Genomic DNA, 22,988 nt, shown 5'->3' with positions numbered 1-22,988 from the left:
ACCAATGGTGTACCCTGCGGACATCAGCGAGGACACTGTACAATGTTTCACCCTAGGGACACTGAAAACTCTCCCCGCTGATTAACTCATCTCATGCCTCATAACACTTACTCCAATGTTCTGGCTCCCCAGCTCCCTGCTCATGCCTTGTTGCCAAGTGTAGTCTGAAAAACTATACCACACCGTGGCTGGAGTTTAATTAACCATATTTCATTTCTATTTCTCTGCCAATTCTCCTCGTGCACCCATGTGCCTAGCTCATTGGCCTCGAAAGTATCTCTTACAGTGACTTCACTGTGGCTGCGTTCTCCTGGGAAACTTCAGCCAAGCAACATTTCAGCACACTGTTTCTTCTGAATGTCAAGAAATGCATACTACTTATCACACAAGGCCTGCACCTATATTATTATGAGCTGTCTGCAAGGAATGCTTTCCTAACGTGGGCCTACAAACAAAAAGGTTTCTCTACTGTTTACATATTGCTCAGATGCCCCCTACCATATACCCCCAAACAACATCTTGCACCCTCACCCGATACCCGCTCTATACAATTACGCCCAAAGCACCTACCCCTCATTGCATTCCACTATGGAACTTCTCACGCTTTACCTGCATATGTGTCACCTTAACCTAGCAGTGCTGCGTTCAATAACATCCCCAGCCCTGAAGTCACCCACCACGTTACTCTTGATGTCACCATGTTACTTGCACAACTGATACGTGCGCATCCCTTGGCAGCGTTGAATCTGGACCTTTATAACAATCCCTCACCATTGACTCTGCTGAAAAGGGGTGGTGGGAGTGGTAGTCTAAACATCTGCACAGACAAAGGATGCAGAGATCTAGTTTTGGGGACTGGTCCACAAGGGCGTTGTACTATCTGGTTGAGAAAGGATCTGCGTAGTTGGGGTGCATGCATCAACATGAACATAGAATAAAAAATGTGACCTACTGAAGGTAACCGTATTAGGATAGTAGAGGTTCTCAGCGAGTGGTGTAAAGATTTTCCAGAGTATATCTGAATAAACTTCGGAAAAGGTAAGGTCTTCGAGTACAGGATATTGATGAAAAGTGAAACCTTCCCTGATGTGTAAAAGATTTGGTCAATACCATACATAATGAGGAGTGAACACAAGCTACAATTGGAAGGTGTGTGTGTGTGTCTGTGTATGTGTGTCTACCTGAGATATGATATAATAGGTTATTTAGTACGTGCTTAATACCTAGAGGTTTCTAAGCGCAAACTCGAGGATCGAACCTGTGGTGCTCCGTGTCGTCTCGCTTCCAAGGTGAGCACGTTGTCCCTGAGCTATCCTCCCGAGACAAGGGAACAGAAGAAGGCCATTTCGCTTGACCGTTTTGCCTTGACGAATATTTCACATTTTCACAGAGGGAAGAAACACAACCTGAGACTAGAGTTTGAAGTTCTCAAACAGTATTTTCTTTACACAGACAAGGAGGTTGTATATTTTGTGGACTACTAAACCAATATACCCCTCTTGATGGGTCAAGCAATCAGTGTATTACCTGTTTTAAAAGAACCCTGTTGTCGAAAATAGGGAACCAACAGATAGACGCCCAGGGCAGTGTCTAACAAATTCACACACATCCTAGGGTTCGATAGTGTCCCTCTGTACTTCTTGTAGTCCAGGTGGGTCCAGTTCTCCAAGACTAAGATCATGGTTAGATATTGTGCTCTGGCTGTGTCACCTCGTTGGATGGTGGGATGGTAACAAACAGTCCTTGTACCCCTCGTATTCTCAGGTGTGTGGAATGGGCAGGTGCACAGTTCCCTTTCCTGCCCAAGGTGTCTCCTGGCCATGGCCACCTTGGACACCTCCGGTAGGTATCCCCTGACCTGATATGGTGTGGATAGAACTTTCTCCCTCCGATAATACCAATGCACTAATTCTAGTGTATTGGGTCAGTGCTGATGGCCCTCTCTTTGACATCCTACCAGTCTTTTTGGTCCAGCTGGCTCTGGGGATATAGGACCCTGCTCGCTCTGCCTACTTTTGAATATCGAGCGTTGTGGATGGAAGAGAAAACATGATGGTGTTTGCTTGAAGGAAACTCAAAATGTCCAAATGCAGTTACTCTATAATAGAGCGGGAGACATGGGCACTTTCGGGGACCACAGATTTTCTGATGTGTGGAGGAAGGCTAGCTTTGGGTCAACGCGTTTGTCTTGGAAGCAAGATAACGCAGCGCAACACAGGTCCCGCGCTTAGAAACCACTCGTTGGTATTAAGCATGTTATAAAAGAACAATTATTATTATGTATTTCCTATTTAGTAAAGACAGATCACAGAACAGTTCAGCTGGGGCTTTTTCATGTAAAGGGTAGAATGCACCTGTGCTGTCCTAGTTAACATGTATGGCCTAATGCAGATCATGCTGAGAAACTCTGCTAGGGCATACGCTGCATAAACTCTGCACAAGCCGGCAGATTGATCTTTGTGATTAACCAGGTAGAGCCAGGTACAAAAACTATTGCAGAGAGTGTAGTTGCCAATCTGGAAATTACCAACTCTCGAACTAAGAGTGGAATGGGGTGGCATGAAAAAGATAAAGAGCTCGGAAAACGCTAGGCATGGGATAGCAGAGGCATATCCTGACAAGAGAAGTATGGATTTTAAATGAGGAATCTGGTTTGTAAGTTCAGGAGGAATTTTGAATGTAGAAATTCAAATGTTCAGAAAATCTGAGAATGTGCCTACCAAAATGTTAATGATAGTGGTGGATTTGGCATATTAAAGTAATTTGATTAATAAACTTACTAAGACTACAATGTGTCAAACGTTCTGGTGGCCTAGGATACAAGCAGAAATGAAGGCAGTTGTGAGAAATTGTGTTGAGTGGGTCAGTAGTGACAGGTCTGGGTTAACCCACCGAACTCCTTTGTTGCCTTTGAGAGTAACTAAAGAAAAGTTGATGAAGGTGGATATGAACGCCATGGGAAAGTTCTGCAAGTTAGTTTGGGATTCCAAGTTAACCATAAGATTCATGGATTGCCACTCCAAGTGGGTCATGTGATACACACGGCATGAAGTGACCACACCAGAGATTATTTAGTTACTTAAAGAGGTGCTTTTCTCAGAACAATTCCCAGCAGAGATAGTTACTGACAGTAGGGTCCACGTTTCCTTAAGATGTCTGCTGTTATACATGTATGTAAGGCTCTGTACATTTCCAAGGGCAATTGACCAAGTGATTAAAAACAATGCCCATGTGGCTTTAGTAAACGAGACCTCGTGGAGGGATGTTTGAAGCAGTTAGTTTGGACAGGGACATACCTACCAGTGGTGCAAAGAAGGCAACTGCACTGGGGCCCCAGACCGAGGGCAAGTAGGAGGGGCCCAATCACACACAGTAAATGATCATGACACTTCAAAGTTCTTTGCAAAGTTTCCTCAGCAGCAACCTGTGTGTCCACCAGCGCAGTCAGCCCAAAGCAAACTCGAGATCCACCCGACTCTTTGCATCTCAAATTAGAACTTTGGTATTGTTAATATGTTTGTTCTTAATTAGCACTGGCATGCTCCAAGAGAAGAGCTGGGGTGAATCAGAGTTCGGTGTCACTTTCACACAGTCACAGCAGCATAGCAGCAGGTTGTGCAGTTGCTGAACTGAGCTACATAAGCCACTAGCCAGGGTTCAGAAATTGTGGACTGACAACTGGAATAATGTGTGGCAAGTAGCATACTTTCAATATTATTTGGCGAAAATGCCTTACTGTGTATCTTAACCTGCACCCTCTGCTGCAGCCTGTATAAGCACTGAACGTGTGCGTTATGCGGGCGTGTACTGCAATGGTGTAAATGATCCAGCAGCATTGGACACTCCTGTTCAGTTATTCAATTAGTTCTGCCGGGATAGGAAGACTGCATCGCTGGATTTTCTATCATGGCAGAATTCATCACATTTTTCGATCGCATTTTGTCGCAAATGTATTTCGCGGGGGGGGGGGGGGGGCGGGGAGGAGGGAGGGAGTAGGGTAATAATGAAGGTGGGGGGGTGGAGGGGGGAGGGCTGCAGAGGGTCTCACCCTGCACACATTTGCAATGCAATGTTCTATAAAAAAAAAAGTAAATGTGTTGCTTCCCAGTTTCACAATGGATCCCCTTTTTTTTTTATAGAAATGCAAACTTTTCAGTGGATTTATACTGAGTATCTCACTATAGACTGCATTGTTTTAGGTCCAGTTAATTTCTTTATAATGGAATTCTCACAAATATCTGGACGCATACAGCCTCCTCTATATAATGGAGAATTTTAATTAAAGTAATTTGTTTAATTCAAATCCGGTTTCTTTGTTATTTACTTAACGCCAATGCCTGGAGCAGGTTTTCTCGTTTGTCTCTGTCACCAAGAAAGAGTCAACACTATTTGCTCTGTTCTGTTACATTTTAGGAGTGTGCTTACAAGTTTGATTATCTATGTTCTACATTGGAACACACATTTTGAATGTGTGGCTAAACAATGTGTTTACATTTTGTATGGTATGTTTGCAACGTTTATATTTTATTGCTGATTGTCGAGGTCTTTGCAATAAAAACGTTTTATCTTTATCTATGAATTAATCGGTTCATGTACTTGGATATGTATTCATTGATTACACAAGAGCCAACCAGGCGTGACCATTTTTTTAATGATGTTTTAGTTCAAGCTACTGTACTACTATGTCACAAAAGGACTGACTAATCGTGATTTCATTGTGTACCTGCATGTCCTATTTTCTTGGAGAACCATATATTTGGTGCCCCGGGCATTGTAGAGAAGCTGTATTTGATATCAGGTGGCATCTATCATTGTGCACTGTCCCCCGACCCAGTGCCCAACGCAACTCAAACTACTAGTTTGGGCGGGGGTGTAGCTTTGGCTAGAGATGTTTGGATGGTGTAGGTAGGACGGGGCTCGTTTGCATTGCTAACTCCGGCTCCAGGCCAATCTTCTTATGTGACTAAACTTGGATCTACTGCCATACACGAACACAGAGATGGCCCCGATTATATCTCTAAAGGACAGGGAGCAAGAAATATGGTTACAGCCAAGATGGTTAAGTGAGGTTATAGATAAAGTAATACCAAGCTAATTGAAAAGTGGCAATCTAGGCTAGTGAACAGGAGTTGTGTGTTGGTGCACGTGTGATGGTATGTAATCCTCAGGGCTAGACGAGGGTACTTTAAGGTATATGATAATGTTTAAAATTGCCAACATAAGAGAAATGTGCAACTCATGGAAGGAGGCCAAGTGTGACGAATGAGGACAGTAAACCAGTATCAGGTGGTTCGGTGGGAGGAGAACAACAATAGTATGTATGATGGTGGAGGAAAATACAGGTGTAACATGAAGAACAAAATGTGCTTTTGTTTGACCGAAATGTGTGATGAACATTGTACATAACTGAATATTTTTGTTTTGATGCATCTATAACCCTTATATTATAGATAAAGAAATAGAGAAAGAGTTAGAGTTAGAAAAAGGGATGTAGATGTAATGTCAAGCTTCACTTCACACTGGACTGTGTACCTATACTCCTGTTTGCATTGAGTAAGGTGGTCTCCAAAGTGAAAACCACCTAAGAGATTTGGTGGGGTCTAGACCTGGCCTGACCTGGCCCAGAGAGTACCAACAGTATCATTCATTCTCTTTAGTTGCCTGGGGTCTGGTGACTTACCACTTAATTTTATGGGAGTATAGGAGTCACTGCCAGATTTCAGGTCATTTGAGGTCTCTATCTTCAGCCATCAACAATGTATTTGACGGAAAATAATTTCTAAATGCATAGAGTATGTTTTTAAACCAACATTACAAGAGAAAATGTAAATGGAACTAATCGTCTTGCAATGAGTCCTGAAAAGACATTTCATCCTTGTGTACCTTAAGGCATGGGTGGAGCATTTAAATCCCTTGGAGTTATATTTGGTAAGGCGCAGCCGCCTAATGTCAAGTTAGGCACTTTTGGCACAGTGAGATGTTTTTTGAGAAACATGTTTTAGGACCGGTCACTTTCTAATGTTTCCCAATGGACTACCGATAGAGTGGCCTTGTCTATGCCAGGCTTGTATGGCCTGGCTGGGACAAGGTTTGTATGGCCATGGTACTCAATATGAACCAGTAACTAATGTAGAACAACCAAGATGGGGTAAACCACTCGAAGCACGAAGAAGGTTGTTGCATTTGAGCAGTTCAATCTTCATCCAGTTGCCATTGTCAGGGCATCCACCCTCTACAGTATCCGTGGCGATCTTGGTGACTTCCATGGCGGCTTGCAGAGCACATTGTAACACAAAGACTACAATACCCAGGTCGCCATGTGCCAATGACATCACTACGCACTACACGCACACAGACGCCTTAGGTTTCCGATCAAGACGGAAACAGAAATAAATACCTGCAGTCTGTGTCCATCTGCGCTTCTCAACGTCTTCTGTACGGCGATTGGCTTACCGTTGTTTCCTACTGTTTTCTTGACTTCCTCGATCCAACCTCATTTCCAGTATCTGGATCCTGCTTTGCTATTCGATTTTGGCTGTGATGGCTGGTGATATTCTGGAATTCGACCCCTTGCTTCTGCTTCACGCACTACCTTTGCTGGGCGGATTTACTATGACGCCTGCAGTACTTGGTCCTTCTCTGTTTCCTGTAGATTGTGTGTTTTCTGGAGGACTTTTGTTTGGATTGCCGTTTTCTTGTGTGACTCTTTGTGGACTCTAAGAGTCTTGGATCTTTGCATTGCGTTGCATTGAGGGCTTGAATATGGATTATGAACTTTGCTTTCTGCAACCTAAACTCTGTTCCTTCCTTTTTGTTGCGTCCTCATGTCATCATGTCAGCACCCTCATATTTTTTTCACTTTATTTGGGGAACAGGTTTTCTCTACTATCTCCATTCTTTCTCCTAAATCAAGACGCAGGTAAGACAAGGGACCCAAAAGGGGTAGAGATGGAACTGGGAGCCCTTCCATCTCTGTTTTACTAACATGTTTTTTTCCCCTTGCAGGTCCACATAGAGTACCTTTGGTCGGTCTATGCCTTTCTGCTGTATCCCTCTTCCCAGATGTTTGTTTATGGCCTGGGTGGTGCAGTCGGGAGGAAGGTCTATTACCCACAAGAGCTTTATGAGCACCATATAATGTGACAGACATTCCCATTTCTAGCCCATAAACATCTTTTCAAAAAGGGCACTTCTGTAGTCCAAACGCGTGAACACCTCTCAGTACAACTTTACTCAAGACATTTTTCGGGATTCAAGCCCTGTCTAAGGCTGCTTGGATAGATGCACAGATCAGTGTGTCACTCACTGTATTGGTCAGCAACCTGGCATATGCCTTAAACAATAAAGGGGAAAGACCTGAGGCCTTTGGGAACCTTCAAGGATCACTGCCCACCAGAGAGGCAGAGTCCCAGACTCACCAGCTTGCTTCTGTCCTACAAAAGAGAAGAACATCCAGTTAAGAACGGGTTCCCTATTCTCTGACAGGCCCTGAAAGCAGTTCCACAGCCTGCAATGTTGAGTGGTGTCTAAGGCTGCTAACAAGTTCAAGATGGCTAGAACTGAACTATTGTCCCTTTAGATTGCCATTCAAAAATTATCTGTGCCACAGAGTACAACAAATTCAGTGCTACGACCAGCTACAAAACTGGGTTAAAAAACATCAAACAGGCCAACATCCCCCAGACACTGTTCAATCTAGGCAAATACCTCATTCCCCAAGGTCTAACCCAGCAGGCAAAAGTTGGACATAGGGTGATAGTTAACTAGCAAATCAACATCAAGACCTGGCTTTTTAAGGAGTGGTTGGACCAGGGAATTTTCCTTGGACACTGCCGTCCTCCTGATCAACAGTGACCTATTTGTGTTCTCTCCAAGTGAGGGGACTGATGGGCAAGGATTGAAATCAAACAGAATCAAGTACACATCATAGGTGAGTATGATGAGCTTTGTCCTGACAGATGGTCTGCATTTGGCGGTGGCAAGAGCTGTTTTAGTTGTGGGGCCTGAACTCAGTTAACATTGAATAACTCTGGTCCAGATGAAATCGATCTTGTCCTCAAAGAACCAGTTGAATTCACTACACCATTTCTCATTTGGAGCGACTTGGATGGTCACACAATATGGATACATTAGGGTGAGTGCCATCATGGTGGGTTTTTAAGGATGGTACCTTGTACTGGCAACCTCACAGCTATATAAAACCTATGCACCCTGAACATTCTGGCTTTACATTCCCATTTTGCAAAACTGCCAAAAAGGTTGGCTGCCTGCTGGCTTCAAACCAACCTGCACTTTAACTATTTCAAAAGGGAATGGAGTTAGGGGAATGTATAGAGCTTCCCACCTGCCCAAGTTGGAATTGCTTTGAAACATGCAGAACTCATTTATAAGAAGTTATATAACATACTGGGCATTGATCTAGATTTAGTTACCTTAAGAGAGGCAGGTTTTCATTAAGGAATGATTAATGCAAACAATCAATAAGACTATACCACACTAAACTTCACTTAAGAAAAACAGGATAATCTTAAAAAGAAAATAGAACAAAAAAGAAAATGCATAGATATCTCTAAGGCAGATCAGGGACATCATTTAGGGGTCACCAAAGATTGCAGCTGTGCCCATGGCCATGCCCTTGGTGCCCAATCACTCCTTCTGTCACCCCAAGGAGCAGAGGCAACGCTAGTGACCCCTGACATATTCACTTGAGTGTCGAAAAGTTATTTTTAATTTCAGACCAAAGTGTTTGACTTTTTAAAACACCTGTTGGCCTTAAACACATTACTTTGGGTTTGACATTCTAATGCTCATCTTTTTATTTGTGTGTTGGGTTTTTGTGTGACATTTTCGTATTTGTAGTTTGTTTAAGTTTGGCTTTTCATGTTTTATGTTTGTTATAAGTGGCAATATAAGCATGAGGGGACTGGGGGTGGGTAAGAACACCCTGTACAGATTTCCAAAGCACTTTCACACATAAATATGTACAGGCGTAGAGCAACAATTATTTTACCATCATCCATTAGTGAGCACTAGTTGACCCTCCAACCAAAATAGCTTCCCTCTAGATATTGGCTAGCCCTAGGTGTCGGTGGTGTGCCACCTGTCTAACCTGAGGGGACTGAGAAGAGGCTGACCCTATCGCTCAGCTATTGTAAAAACACATGCATCGCAAGGGGGTATATTTATATAAAATGTTCAACACAGGAGTCACAATTACGTTTAATATTCCTGCTCACTTGAACTCAGTTTCTAAAATGTAAAAATATGATATGTGGACCTAAGGGGTGCACATAATATATATCTTGGGTATCCCATCATTATTAGGACATTCCTCAGTGGTGTTGGTGGACCTGTTTTAGTGGATGGCAATGTTAATTCCACCTTCTCCAGGACCTTGGATGCTGCTAATGATATGATAGCGCCTTTAGTCTGATGCTGCTGGGTACATTGTCATATGTATTTAATTGGATCATGTTGAGCCATGGGAAATGATAAACCCTTTTCCAAGAGGGATGTCTGGTCTTGGTTGAGTATCAGGTCAGTGAAGTTCAATATGAGTGATCATTGGGCAGGCGGGTTGGTGTTCATGCCTGCTAGTTCCGCTCCATTCTTCCTCTGGTTTAGGGGTTCTGGGGCTGATTCCACCCTCGACCTCTGCTGCGAGTTACTCGCAGTGACTGTTCTTGCCAGCGACCTTGCCATCTGGCCCTTCCTCTCAATCCCCCGTGACCTCACTGTAAAAAAGGAACTGGACTCCAATTCTCAGTCGTGTTATTCCTATCTTGGAATTGTACCCTTCTCTCTGGATGGTTTAGGACTACTGCTGCCATGTTTGAGGTGGTTGGTCCAGTGTCGTCAGAACTAGCACTTGTGTGCGTAGTCACATGTGAACGTTGGCAGTACTCAGACTGCGGCCAATAAATGTTCCTGCGCTGTATTTTTTAATACTATGTTAATACAATTTACATTTCCATGCTGGGCCGTAACTGGTAGCCAAAGGAACAGGAAAACGCATATCCGCCTTAATGGTTGCCATCACAGGCGAAGCACTGCCAGCTACGAGTTTCAGGCAGTGCAGTGCCTCCTGACTGCCATACAGTAATCTCTATATAGTAGTAGGTTACAACTGTAACCACACCATAGTGTGGGATATACTTTAGCTATTTAGCTCGCAATTCTAAAATACTCATTAGGAACAAACAAACGCAAATGCTCACTCACGCTAAGGGTTGCCGTAGGAACCGCCATGCGCAACTAACCGTGTCCCTGCCAGCTATGAGCCGTTGGCTGCACAGTGCCCCCTGACTGTTATTTAGCAATTTCCATGCAGTAGCAGATTATAGCTGTAACCACATCATTGTGGAATACAGTTTAGTGATTTAGCTAGCAATTTCTGCTTTAAAAAAAAAAGTTAAAATATATCTGTGGTCCATTGGTGTCAAATCACAGTACATACCACAAATATCTCGGCAGAGACACACAGTATGGTGCACAACGGACCTTTAATGATTGAATGATGGTGTTAGCGCAGAGAAGCACATGGGAGGCCACACTCCAACACCTCCCTATTGCACGATCCCTAGCCTATGCACCATCACGCATGCGTGTCTTGGCACGCTCGAGATGCCGTTTCATAAAACGAGGGTCAGGGATGCCGCGCGCGCTCTCTATCAGCCGCACGGGTCATGCCCAATCCTTCATTTACTGAGATTAATACAGACAAGGTAAGAGTGATACTTATGGGCATTTATGACTGGCGGGTAGATCACCAACTGCCCCCTGGTCTTCTAATACCTTCCTGATTGGACTAAATAATACTATGCGACGAAGATCGCTATTTAAAGAAATAAATCTTTGTTGTGACCCCCAACCTACACAGTAATTTTGATCGAGGCAGCACTCTAGTTAAAATACAATTGACAACTAAAACACAGCTTTTTTACTATTTGTTGCTTTATTAAACACACACTTATTGTAGTTTGTTTTTCAATGTCACTTCCTGGGGTGTAGTCGGGGCCAAAGGTCATGTCCATCACTTCCTGCGATGTCATCCAATTACACTTCCTGTTATATCATTGAATGTGTGGTCTCTCCTACATTATTCCTGGCATCCTGGTGAATGTGCGTCCCTGAAGCAGGCTGGTGATATATTTTCAAAAGTGTGGATTAAGGGTTCTCACCAAAGAAGTTGCCACATATACAACTGTTGTATGCAGATAAGGACAACACAAGTCTGTAGATGTAATGTCTGCTTAAGATTTTCAAAAAGAATATGTCCAAAGCTCCCAGCCGTGATGCAGACCAACAGCAGACATTGGCTTAAGGCCAGTTTCTTTTACACAATAGAAGGCAACTACCCCATTGTTAACAGCCCAACAAACGAATTAGACTGTTACTGAGCAACACAACGTTCCCTCACCAACTTTGGTAATATTTGCTTAATTTATGCTTTCCGATACACTTGGATGGCCAATATATCAGACAGGTAAAGCCTTTAAAGCATGTGATTTATTTTTATAATAATATAATTGTGGCCACCTGCCCCCCCAATTATTGTATTTTAGAAGCATACTCTACGAAAGATAATGCTCATGCCATGTTCTTTCTCCTACGACTTGGTATCTCTTTCTTTTCTTTCCTCTTCCCCTGCTCTGTCTCTCTTTTTCGTATGTATCTTAATACAGTGTATCTGGTTTAATAGGCACAGTTCTTAATGATGATGTGACCAATTGATTGAACGCATTGAAGACTATGATATGCGGTGTCACAGAGATTGTGGTGCGATTATGTCTCAGCCGCAAGCTTGTGGGTGAATGAAAACTATCCGAGCAGTGGTCGCCCAATGGGTAAAGCCATAGCATGTGGATGAGCATGATACAAAGCCATGATACAAAACCATTCTTGTATTTGCATGTATTTATTTGTTTATTTATTTCCCTTTTTCTTAAGATGGTGTTGGGAGATCTGCTAAAATTCTGCATCATACTGATTATTGTCGTCATCGCGTTCAGTGCAGGTATTGTTTCAAGGTTTCAAACTTTGTACATCGCAGTCAGCTATCCACTAATACAAATGTATTTGCTGTGTAATAAATTTGTGAACAGCTTTATAATAAAAGAGCTTACTTATATTGCCAACTAAATTATAAAATACTTTACCCATGTACTGTTCTGTGTACTTGATTATATGCTACAAAGCACAGTTTCCTCTAAGTTTCATTTGCGCGAGGTTATTAAAAAGATGACTCGCCTTTAACAAGGAGATATCTGATTTGATATCTGCATCAATTATATGTTGATATTCTTTCTAAAAATAAATCAGACGTATATGAGTGAAAAAACAGTCGTTCAATGCATGTTTGCACTGGGGCAAAGTTGGCCCAAGTGTTAATACGGAAATGTACTAGCACTTGGGCAAACATTACCCCAGTGCAATAATACACTGAATGCATACGTGTCTTGCACTAAGGAAATGTTTGCCTTAGTGCTAATACCGCTCAAAATGATACTTGCTCTTCTGCAATGTTTCTGTAATATTACTGATGATGAGAGCACAGCCAATCAGATAATGACACCCTGGAGCACATTTAGAGTGTGGCATAAAATCCGCCAAAAGCCGCCGACGTATGCTTCTGCCATCCGCTCACGTAGACCAAAAGTAACCCGCTATATCATGGCCTTTGCATTGGCACAGAGATATAAACAGCAATGGCGGGTCTGTATTGATACGACGACGTAGGTCTGCCATCGCCATCGGAATATGTGACGATCTGACCGCCGGTCGAAGTGACATCAAACCCTTTCCATTGGTAGTCAGACTACCAGCAGAAGTGACGTCAAACCAGGGTCGGGCTGGGAAAAGAAATAAGCCGGGACACCCCAAAAAAAGTGGCCCACCCCTCACCTCCCAAAAAATTGACCGCAAACCATCATCCATGAATCGCGTCAATTCACTACTTTACAGAAAAAGCTACTGTTCTGTACAGAAAATGAAACTTCTGTAAACAACAGGCATGTAGTCCGCTTGCAGGCCTCATTGCTCGCTAGTATATGTGGGCCTAAGATGCCTCTGGTTCTTACTTAGTTCATAATGTACTATTGCACAACACACAAGAGCATCTTGTCGCAGCCTGCATATTTCCTAGTGACTTTTAACATCTTACACTTTACGTGGCACGGTGCCTCAGACAATCGCCCAACCCTGTATACTCCCTTATATTCCCCAACCTATATGCCCCAAATATGGCAACGCCGTAGAGCATTCTACCCCGAGCCTACACTGCGCAAGGCCCAGAAGTCCCACCCCAAGGATCAGGTGTGTGTGTGTGTGTGTGTGCACGTGCTGCTGTACCTTTGCGATTAAGGGGACTAGAGGAGGCCCGATTCCTGCTCCGACACTCAAGACACCCAGGGCATCCCCGAATAGAGGGTGCAACTGCCACCGGCCTAGAGGTTCATACAGATTTTCCAAGTGTGCTGGGTCATCAGTTCTTCAGTGGAAGAAGAAGCAGTTGGGAGCACAGGGACCTCTGGACCTTTAGCAGATCATGCTAATAACAGCAATGCACATACACATTAAATCATACATGCAAATAAACCAACATGCATTAATCCTCGCCACAGGGCAAGAATGGACTTTGCTTTGTTCTTTTAACAAGAAGCCAATGCACAAAATATATGCTTCAAGTTTGTGGAACGTTATTTAACAAGAAAAGAAAACACAGGCTATAACATAACAAATGCTAAACAGGCAACGTACAGAAAGTGTGCATGCAGACCCAATAGAGTGGGCTAAGGGCAAACAGATTTGTCCACCAAACTAAAGCGTTAAAAGCAATACGTAGTCAACTGGCTGGCAAAAACCAAAGATACATTGGTCTTGCATCAGCAGTGGGCAAAAACCCATACATGCTGCACACCGCTACCTGTATTATATTCAATAACAGCGTACACGCTGTCGCCGGGTGGCAGGACTCAGACAGACACAGGCAGCCACTGGGGCTGGAGTCCGTAATGGCAAAGAAGCAAGCAGCCAGCAGCAGGGCAGGCACTGCAGCTCCAAAAAACAATGGGCTGACGCCGCTCATAGCCACAGCATGTCTCTAGTCTCCTCCTCTGCTTGCACTACTCGACCAGCCAGGTCCAGTCCCAGTCGGCCTCCCAGCCAGGCAGCATGTGCTCAAGTCTGATGGGATCAGGCACACTCAGGCGGGGGCTCTACGTGGGACAAGGAAGCACACCTGAGGGAGGCTGGCGGGGGCTCCTCGCTTACTGCACTCACCCGCTGGTAGGCTGCAGAGCCCGACGGGATGTCATGTAGACCTCACTGCTTGGCTCCGGGGTCGAAGGGATGACGGACTAAAAGATTTCCAGGAAGATGAGGCGGGCAGCCGAGCTTCAGTTGAGCATAAAGACCCTCTCACACGTATGTGTGGCTCTGCACCTGACCCACCCAGCCAGCTGCCAGACCCAATGTGCATGGGTGACCTGGGCTGGCGCCGGGTTGGCGGGACACTCTGGCAGTGAAGTGTCACAGATTGGCTGCTGGGGCTGGCTGAGCGAAGCAAGCTCACACATCCAGGGCAGGCACCAGTGAGGCCAGGTCAGCCCGTTGTTCATGGTGGGAATCACACCTTGTGAAATTGACAGTCTTGGGTGCATGCCGCGGGGCGGCACCCCCTCAACCCCTTGACTTAACTTTTGTTTTGTGTCTGCTGGCTGCAGGCTGGCACTGCAGCCAACAAATCAAGGCCACCCTGTGTGCGAGGTCCACGGAAGTTTGATCACCCGCCCCCCATGACGGCCGCATGATGGGCCAGTCCGACCCTGCCTGCGGTGGTCAGATCACTGGTGGAAACAACATTGCCACAACCACTGCTACAGATCTCCAGCAAAGTCCCTGCAGGAGAAGAGAAAGAGGTTCACAAAGCCCAATCAGACACATTCCCAAATTTTGGAAATGGCAGTTCAAGGGCCCCACTGTTCACAGACACCGAATTGCAGGTGCTGGTGGACAACATGATGCCAGTAGAGGTGCAACTCCTTCCCACATAGATGCACATCTCAAGTGGCAGTGACAAGAGGGACATGTGGATGGGACTAGTCACCACAGTAAATGCTGTGTCCACTGTGCCACAAGAGAAGGATGACCTATGTAAGAGGTGGAATGACCTTAAGTGTGTCATCCGATATCGAAGGCAAAAGAAGTCAAGGACAGCACCAGTGAGGAGGGTTCAGAGACCATATTATGAACTGCCTGGGAGCAGAGGGGGATCCCCCTGGTTGAAGTGGAGAGTGTGACGGGTCTAGACGAGGGACATTACACTGGTGAGTGGACGCCAACACATCCTACCATACATATATGAACCATGCAGACACATATATGTAAAATCATACAGGTGCAGCACATGTCAAACATCACTAACCCCATGCCATGTGCACAAGCACTCACCCTCCGGCAACACCCATTAGACATAAATCTTCAATGCAACACAAAAACTGCCTGACCACAAGCTGGTGCGATGAATGTATGCTTTACCCGATGCAGGCAACACATCACAGAAGTCCAGTGGCCATTAAGCTGCACATGCCAAACATCAGAGAAGGAGCAGCAAGAGCAACACCACGGCACATTTCCAGAACCTCTGGCGAGACTATACATGCCAGTGAGAGCACTCCAAAGCCAGTAGACACAGCCACAGTGGATCATGGTAGCAGTACCGTTGCCACCCAGCCAGCGCCAGAACACCCAACCCAGGTTGCAGTGCCCATGACACAGTTGAGAAGGAAGGAGTAGGAACAGGAGGTGGCAGCTGCTGACCTTGTTGCCCAGGTGCCCATGCAGGAGGGGGAAGAGGAAGATGTTCATGGTGGCATGCATGAATGCCCAGATGACCAGGCAGAAGATTGGACCAACACTCCAGCACAGATGTCTTCCCCATGGCACACACCCACTACACATGACGATGTAGAGATCCATGACCAGACAGGAATGTTGAAAGCATGCTAACACAACATAGTCCACAAAGCCAGATGGCAGTCTGATGCATGCAAAAAACAGCTGGACATCCAGGAGAGGATCCTGCAACAACTGGAGTAGAACAACCAGCTGCCGAGACCCCAGAGACCCCAGATCAAGATTCAGGCATCACTCAAGTTATCCCTGGACAAGCACACATCAGCCATCATAGGTCTACATGACAAGGCAAGAGTGAGCCTGTACAGTCCACAAAAAGTAGGAGGAGGCTTGAGCAAAACAAGGCTGGTCTAGCAACATCAAACAGGGGATTTACACATGCTGTGTCTACTGTTGATATCCTTCAGCGTGGCATGCATCTAGACATGGTTCAGTGTATGGAGGCCACCAACAGGGCACAGGAACGGCTCAAGACAGTGCATGACAGAATCAATCATTCCAACAGGCCCTTTTACAGCAGCAGCAGGCACAGTTGTTCATGTGACATGCGTCATGAATGATATCCCAGGAAGCAAACCTCAACTTACACGTGCAGCCGCTTCATTCCCACACCAGCATCAGAAGATATTCCAGAGGGCCAGGAAGCACCTGCAGAGAAGAGATGGAGAAGTGAAATGGCCACTGCATCCACGTGTTATGCTGTGTTATGGCCAATTATTAAGCTCAATGTTCCCCCAATGGACATCTTGGCACTAGCTTAGACAGGGAACCGAGTAAAAAAAAGACTAGAAGAGATGCGCTTCGAGTAACCACCTAAAAGAGAGATGGTTATCTATTGCCCAAAGCGCACGGGGAATAGAATTCCTCAACTGGGCCAGAGCTACTGAAAAAGATCCCCCATGGCTGCCAGACAAGCCCTAAATTTGGTCACAGTCTCAGGAAGTGAAAGACCTAACCGGACCAAGATTTGGGTATCGTCTGCATAAGAGTAACACCAGAGGACATGAGAGAAGATGAGTTTTGTCTGTGGCCGGATATAAATGTTAAATAGCGCCAGATAAATGGCAGACCCTTGAGGGACCACACACGGAAGAACTGTGGGTGTAGAACGAAAAGGGGGGAGAGAGATTAGGTGCGATCAGAGAGAAATTAAGAAAACCAGAACAGAATGGCACTGAAGAGGCCAGCCCCGGCGAGATGATCAAGCAGGATGACATGGTCAATCATATGAAAGACGGAGGATAGATCAAGTAATAGTAAGGCACCATCACCACCTTGATCATGCAATTTAGACAGATTGTCAACGACGGAGACCAGAACACCCTCCATGCCGGCTGAAAAATCAGACTGAGACGGGTGAAAGAAGGAAGATTCCTCAAGAAAAGAGCTCAAGAGGGCAGACTAGAGATTCTAAAAGCTTAACCAGAAAAGGAAGAGGCAAAATAAGGCTTTTTGAAAGGAGGGACAATGAGGACATCTTTCAGGGAAGCAAGAATCTGCCTGGTAAGAAATTTGGTCTTAACAGCCTGTAGAACCAGAGGGGCAAACCAGGGCAAGATATCCGTCCAAACAGGAAGAGGAATAGGTTCTGTAGGGGAAGCAGGTTTCAACCTATATGCAGCTGCTATAATTTCCTCAGAAATGAATACAGAAACGTGTACCAAGAGTGAACACAAGCAGGGACAATAGCCACCACGTGAGGGTCCCTGGAACTTAGTTTAGAGGAACAGATGTTCACCTGGATTTTGTAATTATTTTCTACAAAATATTTCTAATGAGAATAACAGGGATTGAGACGGCGTATAGGCTCAGAAGGAACTGCGGATACAAAGTTCTCTAGGCTGGTGATGTGAAAAGTGGGCACACTTAGCCTGCAAAAATGGCTTTATGGTACACAGATGGGATTTGTTGCAGGGCAATGTTGGCAGTAGGACAATAATCCAGGCGCCATTTGCGTTTGACTTGCCCTTCTTGATGGCGGAGGGCCCGAAGCTGATCCTTAAACGAAGGCTCAGACGTGCGCACCTTACGTTTAGGCATTTTACGAGGGGCAAGAAGAACAGCAGTCACTAAAAAAGCATGCACAATGGTGTACAGATCCGGCGCAGCCGATGCAGCACAGCAGGCTTCCAGCTGGGCAGAAATATCATCACAAGAATCTGAGCGCCAGTTTTGACAGTGCTTATGTACAGGCTTAGTTGGTGTCCCATCCCAAGAGAACGGAATGATGGAGGGGTCTGACCAAGAGACAGGGAGTGCAGGACAAATAGTCACATCAGACTTGGGAGCAAAAATAAGATCCAATGTGCTGCCTAGTAGGTGAGTAGGACCATTAACCAACTGGGGAAGAGCCAATTCATTCATGGGCAAAATTAAGCTCAGAGTATTAGTATCAAGAGGGTCATTGAATTTAAGATCGAAATCACCAGCAATCAGAAGGTGAGAATGCAGAAGCTGTGGATTGGGAGCTAGTTCTAGGAACGTATCACAAAATGGGGCATCGAAACCTGGAGGACGGTCAAACTATCAAAATGTGGATAGACAAAGTTGGGGAGATAACAAAGCAGGCAAGCAATGCCACCATTTTGATGTCATGATTCAAGTCCAACACGGTCCCTAAAAAACGAGGGTTAAAAATAATTGCTACCCCGCCGCCCCCGACGAGGAGTAGCACGGTTTAAATTAAATGGAGAATGATAAAATAAGTGGGCAATAACTGAACCATGATAGGGCCAGAAGATTCGCTAAACCATGTTTCGATGGCACAAGTAAAATGAGGAAGATAATCACATAGTACATTGTGGCAGTTGGCCGCATGGGCCACAAGTGAACAGGCATTAAATAGAAAATATCTTAAAGATGGGGGCAGGAGTGAAAGAGAAGAGCGTTTAATAACAGGGGAGAAGCGCTCAGGGAATAAAGTAGAAGCGGGAGCCAGTTGCACAAGCATCTGGCATGAAAAAGTACATATAGGAGTACTTACAGGTACAAGGAGTATTTTCAGGCAGTATGCCCGAGACCCGAACAGACACAGACGGGCTAAACTTTGGCTAGACTTAAGCGCGACTTCGGCATGACTTCGGTGCGCTGGTGGGTTCCGGCTGCGCTTGTCCGCTGCGCTTCCGGATAGAGGGAGACCTAAAAATAAACATGATATTGGAGAGGCCAATCCGTGTGTCCCTGCAGAGCTGACAGGGAAGGCAGACTGCAGGGGATGTTGTGTGCCGATATGAAACAAATAGTAACTGCGCCAATCGGGAACGAGACCCTGGGGCGTCTAGGAGGTCAGGCACCCTCCTGCCGACTAAAGTGGCATACAAGGAATGGAAAAATTATTAAAATAATAAAGGTAAACCAACTGTAGAAATAAAATAAATAAATAAAACAGGCTGAATATAAGAAAAACAGTGTTTAGTCACCCGCCGCGGCCCAGGGTTCATTGTGACCATAAAAGGAAACAAACAGAACACAAAATAATTAATAAGTGAAAACAACAGAAATGAAATAAGAATAAGGGCCGTACACACACCGCTCACAGGCAGCAGCAGGGGGGAAACACGTTGTACCTGCTAAGATGGTCATAGTGCACTGCACAGTTCACAGAGATATTTCTATTGCATACGTATGTGAGGGAACATATGTGCTGCTTTGACCCATAGCCCCAGTTGGGCAGTATACATCGCAAGGAAGTAGCACGTAAGGTAGAGTGTGTGGGGTGCATCTGACCTCGCTATCCCATATGAGGTTTCCCTATATGACACTCCTGGAGGAGAACATGCGAGTACAAGTGGTAGATTCACCTACCTTGTTCACATGACCACTGTAAATCATGTTATCCTTCTATGTGGTAACTAATGTGCCTGTAGTGCACACATCGCCAACTACTGGATGTGGGCCTTGGGATGGGATGACAATATTAGCGATTGCGATCTCATAACTTCATTTCGGCTTAACGCCATAAAAGTTTTCACAACAAAGCATACATTTCAAATAATACATAGCCGACCCCTTACAGACATGGGCACAGTAAGATGACATGGAGCAAGATGCTCTTAGCAGACAAATAACTTCTTAACACAATGGGCCTCATTACGAGGTGGGAGGTAAGGGTTAACGGGCACCAGTAAGGAGACCGGTGCCGGTAAACCCTTACCGCCCTATTCCAAGGTCCCTTAGCGGGAGTCGCTAAGGGACCAGGGAGCTAATAACGGGCCCGCTGTTAGCGGGCCCGTTATTAGCTCCATCCCCATTCCGATTGAGCCCTATGGGGTCTCGAATGGGAATGGGGAATGGTTCTCGGAATGGGGACTTACTGGGTCCTCCAAGGTTGGAATGACCCAGTAAGTCCCTATTTCGAGAACACGGACCCGGAATGCGGTAAGGGGGTAGCCATGGTGCTAATGCCACCATGGCTACCTTCTACCTCGTAATGAGGCCCAATGTGGTGAATTCTGAGACTAAATCGAGCCCTGTCCACCGCTATAAGAACGTGGGTGGAAAAGGCCCAACAGACCTAAATCCCAGTGGGGCTGCATTTGCTCCAGTCAATAAACGCCCAGGTGGCTTTGTACCCCAGGAGTATGGGCTCACTGTGATTGCACTGCTTACAAGGGGGTTAACAGAATTAATAATGTTCAAAATGCCCCTAGTCACATTAGTTTCATGAGGCCTTATCTCAATAGAGTAGAATTTATCGTTCCCTCTGGCTTGAAGTCCTGAAACAGTGTACAATCTGCTCCCTGTGTAAAAAATGACAGCCCCTCACTGAGATGGAGCCAATGAAAACATGTGTTCCGTATTCCCTTACTTCAAGCTGCTTTGTGACCAATTTGGGTACACCGTGCAGACATACAGTCCTGGATGCAAAGGCCCCGATGGACCTAATTGGTTCACTAGCTAAATTTGATGTATTTTCATCCTGGGGATTGGTTGGCTTCGCCAGAATCCTATTGGACCTGGGGTTTCTGTTTCCTTGCAATCGACAGATTCGCCCCAATGGGCGTGGGGCTACTGGGTGTAAGGACCTTGTTCGGGCCAGGTGGAATTAGGTTATAGGTGAACCCTTTGCCCCTATGGGCATGTGCCCTGTTTGAATTAGCACTGTTGGCTTTACAGTGCCCGTTCACTCCCTTGCTTGTGTCAAGTAATTCAGTGCAGTGATCTTGAACTAATGATCCATCTGACTGTGGCTCATTTGACATGATCATCGCCCTTTTGTCACCCCCCTGACATGACATAGGGTTCCTGACTTCGGATGTCATTCCAACAGCTTCCCTTAGGGACAGGAGCAAATATTGACTGTCAAGAGTTCGGGGAGCACAAGACTGTGGCAGCAACAGCAACATGCCTTTGGCCCTGGGCCAATCTCCCCTTTTTCCACAGGAATGAAGGCTTCCCCTTTTGTGTTCGTTGATTGGGTTGATCCGACAAAACTACGTTGACGGCCCTGTTGCTTGCACCAGACTCCCCCCTAGCACACTAACCATGCTTGTAGCTTGTGGGCGGGAAGACTGGGGGAGTAGCCCGTCAGGAGTGGGGGTGAAGGTGGGAGTGGTGGTCGATTCATTCAGCCTGCGACCAGGGTTACTGTAGACAGGGGTAGGTGATGGTACAAAGAGACCAGCAACGCTGGGAGTACAATATTGCATGGTACACATGATCAGTGGTAGTGCAACCACACATGCTTGTATGCTATGCCATACTGCACAATGCTGTCATGGACAGATGTGGCGATTTGTAGGATGGAAAAGTCCCAGCTGTGTGCTGCTTTCTGTGCCACTATACACACCGCTAGAAGTAATCACGTATTAGTACCTGTTGCGTGGCTGTGTGTTTGTCTGAGTGTGTCGGTGAATGCTCCTCTGCTGGATCTCCACTGTCAGCTGCCTCATTCTCGCTGTCTGCATCTGCTGGCAGTGTCACACCCCTTCACATTGCAATGTTTTGTAAGATGCAGCATACAGGATGATGCTGCACACCTTTCCAGGGGATACATATGCGTGCCTGCGGTACTCTGCAAGCAGCGCCATCAGTTCTTCAGTACTGCACATGCACGTTCTATGTCATTGCATGACTTTGTGTGTACTCAATTGTAGTGTACGTTTGCATAACTTTGTGGATTTCATGCAGGTGTCACTAGGTATTGGTCTGCACGGATAGGCAGCATCACCTGTGGGTTAATTGGGAGACACATTTGCATGGCTATGTTGGATTTGTGACATGCTCATTGACAGTACAGTACAGGTATGCCCTGCTTGTGTTTCAAACGTTATCTATCAGCCATGTCCTCCTGTTGGTCATGCTTTGCATAATTTGTGGTACACTACTGTTCTGCATTTTTATGGGGTCATGAGCGGATCCAGGGACTCTTGCACATATGTGAGTGAATATTACGTTTGCATCACACACAGCAGTGACGCTCATGCTCTCGAAATCTTTCCTATTCCGAATCATGTGTTCATGAAGGCAACATGTGTCCCATCTATTACACCTACCATGTTGGGTAGGCCAGCTACACCATACAATTCTATCATGTTGTTGATGGTGGGGGCATTTGTTGGGAATATGATGTGCTCCCCCACAAGTGCAGTGATGATATCCAGCACCTGGGCGAGGATGCCTCTGAATACTGTCTGTGAGATGCCAGGTACACGTCCCGCAGAGGTTTGGAAAGATCCACTGGTACTGAAATTCAACACACTCAGCACCTTCAGAATAGGTGGAATGGATGTGATAATGTTGATCTGCGCTTCTAGATCAGGTCCATGATGGTCCTTCGGTCGAGTCTGTATATGGGCACTGTGTGCTCTGTTGAGATCACCTGCAGACATGCCCTTTGCCATCTGCAAAGTGCTCTGTAGGGTGCACAATGTTGGGTGTCAATTTTAATTCACCAGTGTGCATGTTAATGTGCGCTACATGCTTTTCATGCACACTCCATTTCTGCCATTTCTTCTGGTTGCATCAATTTCTGGCCCTACAGCATGTATTGTTGCATAGAGATGGGCATACTGTTCTTTCCATGTCCAATCTGGCCTGCTATTGTTGCATGCTGTAGGCCAGTCCATGTCCTT

At 45.6% G+C, this 22,988-nt stretch overlaps 1 protein-coding gene across 1 annotated transcript in view; it reads left to right on the top strand.

The window, feature by feature from the left end:
- Window positions 1-22,988, top strand: part of LOC138491789 (transient receptor potential cation channel subfamily V member 6-like) — a 599,702-nt gene that overhangs the window by 499,808 nt on the left and 76,906 nt on the right. The window contains exon 12 of the mRNA XM_069618497.1: window positions 11,950-12,016. Within this exon, the coding sequence (XP_069474598.1) occupies window positions 11,950-12,016 (67 nt within the window). The remainder of the gene's footprint in view (window positions 1-11,949; window positions 12,017-22,988) is intronic.

This window comes from Ambystoma mexicanum, chromosome 10 (genome assembly GCF_040938575.1).
Source record: "Ambystoma mexicanum isolate Mex_15411 chromosome 10, UKY_AmexF1_1, whole genome shotgun sequence".
NCBI lineage: Eukaryota > Metazoa > Chordata > Amphibia > Caudata > Ambystomatidae > Ambystoma > Ambystoma mexicanum.
Note: the sequence above shows the minus strand (reverse complement) of the source record. Positions and strands in the feature narration are given on the sequence as shown.